This window comes from Octopus bimaculoides, chromosome 7, assembly GCF_001194135.2.
Source record: "Octopus bimaculoides isolate UCB-OBI-ISO-001 chromosome 7, ASM119413v2, whole genome shotgun sequence".
Taxonomy (NCBI): Eukaryota; Metazoa; Mollusca; class Cephalopoda; order Octopoda; family Octopodidae; genus Octopus; species Octopus bimaculoides.
Window position 1 is genome coordinate 45,687,699 of NC_068987.1, and position 11,162 is coordinate 45,698,860.

General features: G+C 33.8%; 1 protein-coding gene across 3 annotated transcripts in view; it reads right to left on the bottom strand.

Annotated features, from left to right (window-relative positions):
• The window catches only part of LOC106873181 (basic helix-loop-helix ARNT-like protein 1), a 789,862-nt gene that overhangs the window by 76,291 nt on the left and 702,409 nt on the right, over nucleotides 1–11,162 (bottom strand). For all 3 annotated transcript variants that reach the window (XM_052969590.1, XM_014920418.2, XM_014920416.2), the window contains one exon: nucleotides 7,693–7,772. In XM_052969590.1, coding sequence (XP_052825550.1) covers nucleotides 7,693–7,772 — 80 coding nt within the window. The remainder of the gene's footprint in view (nucleotides 1–7,692; nucleotides 7,773–11,162) is intronic.

The following is an 11,162-nucleotide window of genomic DNA, read 5'->3' on the forward strand; positions in this document are numbered from 1 at the left end:
ACACACACACACACACACACACACACACACACACACACACACACATATATATATATATATATATATATATATATACATGTATATACCCACACATACACATATACTAGCTTATATATATAAAAAAAAAACCTGATTAAGTCCAAAGGGTAGTACTGGATAATATTATTACTTTATATACTTGTGGAGTGTAATTAAATGTAAATTATCAGCTAGTCAATGTTTATTTGTTAAAGGTACCAGCAAAAGACATAAAACATAAACATACCTACCTAAACCTACATATATGTGTGTGCATACATAAATATATATATACACAAGTGCGCGCACATAGATATATATATATACACACATACCCACATATATTGATACAAAAGTAGCAACAATAGTAATATATACTCACACATACATACATGTATATAATTATAGCTAACTTAATATATACCCTCTTTTATATATACCTGCATAATTATCACATATTATATAATACAGTATAACATCAGTAATAACTCGAATAATGATTATTATCATTATGTCAGTAGAGGTATTTTAATACTAGGTTCTAGTGATATTTGGAAAAGGTATGCCCGATTTTATGAAGACAGGAAGCATTGCTGTTAATAAGCGGAATTTTAATCCCAATTATAAAGAAAATTTCATTAATACATAACATACATTTTCTGTTTTTAGTATTATAAGCTGGTGCTGTTGTTAATATTTTCCAATTTAAATTATAGTTAATTCCTCCATCCTTAAGTTCCCATATATGGCTACTTAACCCTGTAGAATTTTTCCTATTTCTGTTTCTAAATGTATTGTTATGATAATTAAGTCTCTGTTTCATATTGTTTTTTTTTGCACCCACATATACCTTGCTGTCATATTGTGTACTTACTATACATTGATATACTATCACCTTTCTATTGCAGTTATTATTAAATACACAATTATTACTTATTCTACAATCACATGTTCTGTGTGGCTGTGTAAGGTTTATGTTATTATGGTTGACAGTTATTATATTATTAGTTCTGTGGCTATTGTTGATCCCAATAATGTCATTATTGCTTATACTATTGTGATCATTAATGTTAGTATTATTATTATTATTATTATTGTTATTATTATTATAATTATTACTATTATTATTTGTTAGGGTAATTTTATTCATACTATTATTATTTACACTTCCATTGTTGCTGTTATTAATAATATTATTATTATTGTTGTTGTTATTATTTTTATTGTTGTTATCACCAACCATGCCATTTCTATTATTATTATTATTATTATTATTATTATTATTATTATTATTATTATTATTATTATTATTATTATTATTATTATTATTATTATCATCATTATTATTATAGTTGTTATTATTATTATCATTATTATTTATGTTTGTATTACTTCTGTTATTTTTCTACTTAGATAGAAGGTGTCCAGTTTTCTATTGTTAATTGAGGAGATGATGGTAGCTAGGTTATGTGTTAGACTATATCATATTCTTATTGTTTTGTTATTGATTATCTCCCAATATTTGCTTTTTCCATTTGTAAAATGTTTGTTAATTAAACTAAAAATTGTTTTTACTATGTTATTCTTGATTTGCATAGCAAAAGGTATTATTATCCATATAGTATCTAATTCATTATTTCCCTTATTAGGGTTACTTATATTATGTTTAAAGTCTCTGTTATTATTCTTATTTTTATTTTTATTTTTATATTTGATAATACTATTTTGTCATAATTTTTACTATTATTACTAATGATTTTATTATTGTTATTATTCAAATCCAGAAAAGCACCACCAGCTAACAAGCACCTAGATAGCTTTGAACAAGAACTTTGGAGTACCATAAAAAACATCAAGTTAAAAAACCATCCCCTCAGAGGTAATCCTTACTAGAGAAAATTGAAAAAACTTATAAGAAAATTTGATACCTAAAATGGTATTTTAACACATTCAGATAAAACTAGAAACATCACAAAAAGATATAAGGTAGTACCTAATAACTCACTAAGAAAGATAAACCTACAAGCCAGAAATATTATGCTAGATTTTAATTTAGGTGATAAAACAGAACCATTTACTCTGATTAGACCATGCATAACAATTAAGGACCACAAAGAAAACTTCCCTAACAAAACACAGGTTAGACTAATATGTCCCAACAAATTTGACATAAATAAACTTAGTAAAATAATATTAGATAAATACCTACCAACACTTAAAAATAAAGTTAAACTGCATCTATGGAAAAACACACAAGGTGCATTAGATTGGTTTCCCAATATACAAATAGGAAATAGATATAACCAAAAATTCATACAAATTGGTATACAGAATTATTATGCATCTATAAACCTTATTATCCTTAATAGTGCTCTCATTTTTGCAAAGAGATACACTAATCTAAGTATGAGGGAGATAAAAGTGATACTTACTGCCTGTAAGACTGTTATCGAATTTGATAACGAATTATGGGCGAGGAAAGATACACCGGACCTCTTTGATATTACAATTGGATCGCCAGACTCAGCGGAAGCGACAGACCTGGTAGGTCTATATATCTTAGATAATATAGGTAGAGAATTCCCTGAATTAACCAGAGGTCTATATAGGGATGACGCACTATTCTTAGTTAAGAACCTTTCAAATAGACGCCTTGAACTGCTTAAAAAGTGATTACATAAATTCTTTAATAGGTTTGGCCTATCCATAATTATAGAAAACGAAAACTATTCTATAAACTATTTAAATGCAAATTGTAACCTAAATACCAGACTCCATGAGCCTTATATAAAAGAAAACTCTACATTAAGATATATAAATAATTCTAGTAACCATCGTTCGCAAAGACAAAAAAGCCCTATAACTAAATATAAGTAAAAGAATTTCAAACTTCTCCTCTAATGAAGAAATATTTAATAAACATAAGGAAAAATACAATACAGCACTAAAAAACGATATTAACTATAATAGCCAGGATGGAGTAACTTCCTCCAACCCACAAAATTTAGACAAAAGATAAATATAAAAATAACAATAATAAAAAAAAGAAATGTTAAAAATACAATAAGACAACCCATAAAAAATAATAATAGACATAACAACAACAACAACAATAATAATAATAATAACAATAATAAAAAAAGTCACTTTGCCTCCGTGAGGCCCAACATTCAAAAGATGTTCTTTACATGCCACCAGCATCGGTGCACTTAGCTTGATGGGTCCTCTCCAGTACAGCACATTGCCAAAGGTCTTGGTCACCAGTCATTGCCGCTGTGAGGCTCAAAGTTCAAAGATCGTGCTTCACCACCTTGTTCCATGTCTTTCTGGGTCTACCTCTCGCACATGTTCCCTCCACAATTAGAGATTGGCACTTCTTTACACAGGTGTCCTTGTCCATATGCATCACATGACCATGCTCATGCAGTCGTCTCTCTTGCCTGACTTTTCTCTCAAGATGCTTACACTCTGTCAAACATGCACACTGACATTGCACAACCAGTGAAGCATACTGGCTTCATTTCTTTCAAGCCTGCACATATCCTTGGCTATCACAGCCCATGTTTCACTGTCATGCAGCACAGCTGCTCGCACACAGGCATCAAATAATCTGTCTTTCACTCTGAGAGAGAGGCCCTTTGTTGCCAGCAGGGGTAGGAGCTCTCTGAACTTTGCCCAATCAAATCTTATTCTCACAGCTATGCTCTCTGGGCATCTACCTCCACTACTAACATGGTCACCTAGATAATGGATGCTATCTACAACCTCTAGCTTTCTCCCCTGGCAATTGATGGAGTCTATTTTCTGTACATTTTCAGTGTTTTTTGTACCTGTGCATCTTTCACATACAAAAGCTAGTTTCCCTGTTAACCTTCCTCTGATGTTGCTGCACCTTTTATGTGTCTAAAGCTTACACTGGGTGCATCTTGTGGAGTTTTTACCTACACCTTTTCTACAGATTGACCAGGGCCATCTACCTGAAGGGATTTGTGATTTGTTTGCCTTCCTACTTTCTATTACTTTGGTGTTTTACGAGGTTAACACTGAGGCCCTTTGATTCTAGACTTTGCTTCCATACCTGGAACTTCTTCTCTAGTTCAGGTAGTGATTCAGCTAGAAGATCAAGGTCATCAGTATAGAGGAGAACCCAGGAGCAGCCTGTCTTGAATTTCTCTGGGGGACTATGATGAACAAGAGGGGGTTGAGCACCAATCCTTGGTGAACCCCTACTTGTTCCCTGAATTCTTCACTGTACTCGTTGCCCACCCTCACCTTACTGGTAGTGTCTCTGTACAAGGTCTGCATGGCTCTCACCAGTTTCCACATTGACCACCAGATAAGGGATCGGGGGGCCCTGTCAAAAGCTTTCTCCAAGTCAACAAAAGCCAAGTACATAGGTTTATCTTTGGCTAGGTATTTCTCCTGCAGTTGCCTTACCAGAAATATAGCACCAGTGGTGCTTCTGCCTGGCACAAAACCAAACTGCATCTCATCTAGACTAACTCTCTCCCGAATTAGTTAGGCTATGACTCTCTCTGTAACTTTCATCACCTGATCCAACAATTCGATACCTCTGTAATTATTTCTATTTAAGGCATCACTTTTACCTTTGTAGCAATTGAATATGGTGCTGTTACACCAGTCATTGGGTATGACTCCTTCATGAACCACCTGATTTACAATATGGGTGACTAGACCATAACCTACACCATCAGATATTTTAAGCATCTCAGCGGCGATTCCTGATGGGCCGGGACCTTTTGCTGTCTTCATTTCCTTAGTTGCTTTATCTACCAGGGCACTGCCGATTCAGGTAGCTATTCCTTAAATTGGGTTAACATTTGGCAGACTATCCTCCTCCCATTCATTCTCCATGTTCAGCAGTCTTTCTTAATGACATTTCCAAGCCTCTCTCTTTTCCAAATTATAATCTTAAGAATATTACTTTTCATGCTTGCATTTTTCCATGTAATCCATGATTTTTCCAGGCATTGCTGTTATAATTAATAATGTGTCAATTAGTAATTTAAGATTTTACTTTACAAACATACTTATGCAATAAGTATATATATCATTGGCAGAAGTTAGAGAATAAGTCAAAAGCTGAGAGTTTCGTGTATTGGCACTTATCAAACACGAATTTGTCCATTGTCACTCTGTAAGTTCTAATGAAATAACTTCTAAAATACAAAATTTTGTCCAAAGCGTAAGGAGTAAACCCTGTTCCATGTGACACATTCTACCAGTACTGGAAGTGTGAAAGTTTTAAGTTAAAAAAAAATTAATTAAATAATCTGTACGTCTAATTGAATAGATCCAAAATGGATGAAAGGCAAATTCGACCTCGACAGAATTTGAACTCAGAATGTAAAGACAGACGAAATACCACTTCTAAAATACGAAATTTTTTCAAAAACTTTATGAGTAAACCCTGTTCTATGTAACACATTCTACCAATATTGGAAGTTTGAAAGTGTTTAGTTAAAAAAAATTAATGAAATAATCAAAGTCCACCTCAGTGAAATTTGAACTCAAAAACGTAAAGACAGACGAAATACAGTTAAACATATCACCCATCGCACTAACGTTTCTGATAGCTCGCTGCCTCAGAAAGTAAACATTCATTTTAGAAATATATTCTTTATTCTTATAGCTGAAGTGTTACTCCTTTACTCTCTTACTTACTGACAGGAAATTTTGTAACATTTTACCTCATAACTCTTTTTCTACTAAATTTTTTTCAATGCAACTAGTGATTCTGAATTCCTCATGCATTTTTCTTTCATTTAAGCCTAAGAAATGTATACTTTTATTTAAAATTAAAAAGTTTATGTTAATTGAAGGTGAATAGGTGCCTTACTGCCCCTCTTGAGGTCGCAGATATTTTGATGTAACTTTTTTTCTACTGAACCAAATTTCAAACTATTTATGCCAAAGTGTAGCTGAGGAGGTGTCCTTTTTAAAACTATTAACAGTTTGCAATTTAGTTGAGAACTGAATTAGTGGTGAAGCTTGGAAGCTGCTGCGATTGATGAAATATATTCAACCACTACAGTGGTTGAATGATATATATATATATATATATATATATATATGATTGGCTTACAATTGTGCCAGTGTGCTGGCACAATTGTTAGCCTGTTCAGTATGAACAGTGCAAACCAAAACTTAGAGTAACTCCAACCTCAATCCAATGGCTGCTGCTGCTGCTGGTACTTATGCTGTTGTAGTTACTGTGTATTACTATGATGCAGTTACACTGTTGAACCAGTGAAACAACCAACCATCCAGTTAAACAACAACAAAAACAAAAAACATAAAACAACAGCATCAACAACAATATTGGCAATAGCAAGTATGAGAAATTGGTGTAGGATTCAGTTGTTGGTTCATGATGAGGTGTGATACAAGAAAAGTATGTTTGCATGACATTCTCAGTAAATCATTTTTATCAGATACACAGTTTTTGCAGCTTTTGATGCTGTGAAGGTCAGAATCTGTCAAAGCTATTTTCAAAGAAGTGGAGTGGGCATAAGAGAGTGAGTGTGAGATGGTAGTTGACACTTTGGCGAGTGGCAATGGCATTCAGTGCCTGCACTAATATGTGACTGAGGCAGGGAGTCAGAGTAGGGCTTGAGCTGGCATGATGTAGTGATAGATGGGATGTGTACAGTTAATGGATTAGTGTGCATTAATCATTAATGGATTAAGCAAGCAACCCGAGGAGAGACAAAGAGAATGGTAAAGATAATTGAAGTAACAACATCAAGGATATGAACAGTATAGGAAGATGTATAAAGCAGTAATAAACAGGATATAAGTAGGAAAGGGAGAGGGCTGTTGGACGTATAGGGCACTAATAGAAAGGATATGAAACAGTGGGGGGGGGGGATAAGCTGTTAGAACACACATGGATTGGGTACATGTAGGGAAGAGAGAGAGAGAGAGAGATATGTAGTACTCAGTATAGGAAAACAGTGTAACAGCAATTGAAGCAATTATGTAGGGTTGGAATAAATGGGTTTCAAGTCGATATAAATGGTTATTGATGTAAATAGTGAGGCTGAGTAGTTAGAGGTGACTAGAGAAGATACAATCTTGTCATATTGATTTCTGTCAGTTAACATCACTGCTTGGTGACAGAGTGCAGGTGTCAGTGTTGATGTGGTGGTGGTAGTTGCAGAAGATGGTGGGATAATATTAGTGGTAATAGTTGTTGAGATTGTGGTGGTGGTAGTTGATCTCTTTTCTACCAGTGACCATGTGTGTGTGTGTGTGTGTGTGCACATATGAATGTATATATGTACGTATGTTTATACATCTATACACACATGTACAAAAACAATGGAAGTTCAGTTTTTCTTTTATTTCCAATACATTTATAGAAATTTCAAGTTCCTTCTGATCCACCATGACTATTTAAAACTCATTTTTATCAGTCACCATCGGTTTGTAAGTTGTGTCCAAGGAACAAAACAACAATTAGAATTTCAAAACATTGTCTACAATATATTAGATAGGAAACATATATATAAGCAATATATTTTAAATGTCTGATCCGAATAAAATCATATCATTTTAGTTAACTACTGGAATTTAAACACCAGCTTTTGGTGACACAAAAACGCATTTACAATAGCAAAAATATAGGTCAGTTGACCCCAAAATGCTTACCCCAAGGATCAAATGTTTTACTTCATCATCAGAGAGGAACGCAGGTTTCTGACTGACTTCTGTATGTGTACGGTTTGCTCCTACAATTGAAAATATTAGCTTAGATTAAGAAGCAAAAAACATAAACGTATTCTTCATGACTATATTTAGTAGGTTAGGTAATAAAACTGAAACTCCCTTATTATTCTATGTAGGTACTTAAGTGGTTTGGCAATATTTGTTTGTAAGTTCAAATGCTGTCAATACTAACTTTACATTGTCTGAAGCTTATTGATGTTTCACCACAGATCAGCCTTACTCCAATACATATGATAAAAGCATTCCAGCTTTAACAATCCCAGATTATTTTCATTTTCATCTATAGTGTATTTAGCACTATATTATCCAACATATAGTTTTTTTGTTTTTTTTAAAGATAGGATGTGACTAGAACAAAACCTAACTTATATTACAAGAACTTAAGTAATTATGTAGTCATTAGTTTTATTTTTTTTCGTTATGTTTGGCAGTTGATAAAGCAACATCTAGAGTAGTATTCTGGAACATACAGTAGGACAGAAAACTAGAAGACACTATACATACATACTACATAAAGCACACACACATATCCAAACAGACTGGTGAGGGTTTGCATCAGCAAGATTTGTATTATTTAGTGGAATTGATAAAAAAAAGGAGAATAGTGAAATAACCTTGGGGAGCAAAAAATCCAGCAATTTGGACATAGCTCTACTTCAGGGAAAGTTGACAGAAGAGAAATTTGAGAGACAACTTGGCTTTACATTTTCTAAGTTAGAAAAACTGGCTGTGACAGTGAAAAGATGTTGGAATACAGGAGCTTCATATGTGATTAGGAATGGAATGAGGAAAAGTGGGCAAAGTCAAGTGTGAGGTGAAGGGAAAAGATGAAGTAGAAAGGGAAGTTGATGGATAAGAAAGGGTTTAATGAAGTAAGAGGAAGAAAGGATGACAAACATTCTAACCACAATACCAAAGCAACATTTGAATTTTCTAGAGTTTTTAAACCTTCTCTTAGTTTATTAAACCGTTTCTTATTCTTCAGTCTGTCTCTCACATAATCTTTTCCTTTCACCTCACTCTTGACTTGACTTCTTCTCCTCTTCATTCCATTCCTCTTTCTTTCTACTTTCTCACACTGTTTCTCCTCCGACTTCCTGTTCAGGTATGCAGCTTCCATGGTCCTCCATTCTTTATCAGTTGCAGCCAGTTTTGTTTTAGCTTAGAGAGTAGAAAACTATGCATGCTATCTCTCATTAATTTCTCTCCAGTCAACTTTACCCCAAATGAGGACTGTCCAAAATGTCGGATTTTCTACTCCCCATGGCAAGTTCACTGTATTCCTTTTGTTGACTATACCACACACATACGCATGCATGCATCCACATATGCACACACACATGCATCCGCATATGCACACACACATGCACATATGTACTTTAAGAATTTACAGACTTCAAACAATATGAAGCAAGTTATTTTTAATGGTTGAACTCAAAGGAGATAAAGCTACGATTAACAGCATCTAGAATATTAAGCTAAAAAATTTTCTTGGATAGAAAAAAGTTGAAGGCTGCCCATGGAACACAAACCCACATTTTCTATAAGCATGACATGTCTTAACCATTAAATCAAAGCAACACTTCAAATCTTTTGGAGATCCACCATTAAAAATAATTTACTACAAATGTATGTATGTATGTATGTATGTATGTGTGTATGAATGTATGTTTGTATGTATGTATGTGTGTGCATATTTATATATATGTTTGCATGAATTTATATGTATGTATTATACACATACACACACACACACACACACACACACATATATAACATCATCTTCATTGTTTAACGTCTGCCTTCCATGCTAGCATGGGTGGGATGTATATATGTATATATATATGACCCACCCATTTGTACACATTGAAAAATACACATACATTTATATATATGTGTGTGTGTGTGTGTGTATGTATGTATGTATATATATGTATGTATGTATTTATATATAATGTATTTATGGAGGCGCAATAGCCCAGTGGTTAGGGCAGCGGACTCGCGGTCATAGGATCATGGATTCAATTCTCAGACCGGGCGTTGTGAGTGTTTATTGAGCGAAAACACCTAAAGCTCCATGAGGCTCCAGCAGGGGATGGTGGCGAACTCTGCTGTATTTTTCACCACAACTTTCTCTCACTCTTACTTCCTGTTTCTGTTGTGCCTGTAATTCAAAGGGCCAGCCTTGTCACACCGTGTCATGCTGAATATCCCCGAGAACTACGTTAAGGGTACACATGTCTGTGGAGTGCTCAGCCACTTGCACGTTAATTTCACGAGCAGGCTGTTCCATTGATCGGATCAACTAGAACCCTCGACGTCGTAAGCGACGGAGTGCCAACAACAACATAATGTATTTAAATATAAACATATATGTGTGTTTGTATTTATATATATATATTATGCACATGCATAGATCTATCTATATACATTATGTTGTAGTTGTCAGTTATTCCAAACCATTAAGTTTCTTTTGTATTACAGGTTTAATTCTTATGTGCTTTGTAGTATCAAAGCAAGCAATTCTTCAAACAGCATGTTTACCAAACAGAATAAAATAATAGAAAAAAAGAAAAAAAAAACCGTAAAACTTTTTAAATAGTCTGAATTCACCCCCTACCCAACCAGATGATTAATAACAGGCGATTAATTCCTAATGTTTGTAGAATAATATAGAATGAGTTTAGTGAAGTTAACATGCATTTATATACAATTCTTTATGACGATATATGTATCATACTTATGTTTTATGTGCATCATATGTGCACAAGACTTTTTCATGCACATTTGATGGTATAAATGCCTATGGTTTTGGCCATACATGAGCACCATTATAGAGATTTTATTAAAGCTATATTATGTCCACATCATAGTGTCTTTATCACAACTCCTATCTAACTTTCAAAATTGCATTACATCTGCACACCATCTGTATTAGAGCTGCATAATATCTGTGTTATCTCTGCACTATATCTATATTTATCCTTTTATTTGTTTCAGTCATCTGATTGCATCCATGTTAGAGAACCACCTTGAAAGATTTTAGTCAAACAAATCAACCCCAGGCCTTATTTTTCTTAAGCCTAGTACTTATTCTTATTGGTCACTTTTGCCAAACCACTAAGTTATGGAGATGTAAGCACACCAACACCAGTTATCAAGTGGTGATAGAGGGAACAAACACAGACACAAAGACACACACATAGATATATACATATATATACGCTGAGTTTCTTTCAGTTTCTGTCTACTAAATCCACCCACAAGGCTATAGCAGAAGATACTTGCCCAAGTTGTCACAGTGGGATTGAACTCAAAATCACGAGGTTGGGAAGCAAGCTTCGTAAAACACAGTCATGCCTATGCTTATATATATATATATATATATATAT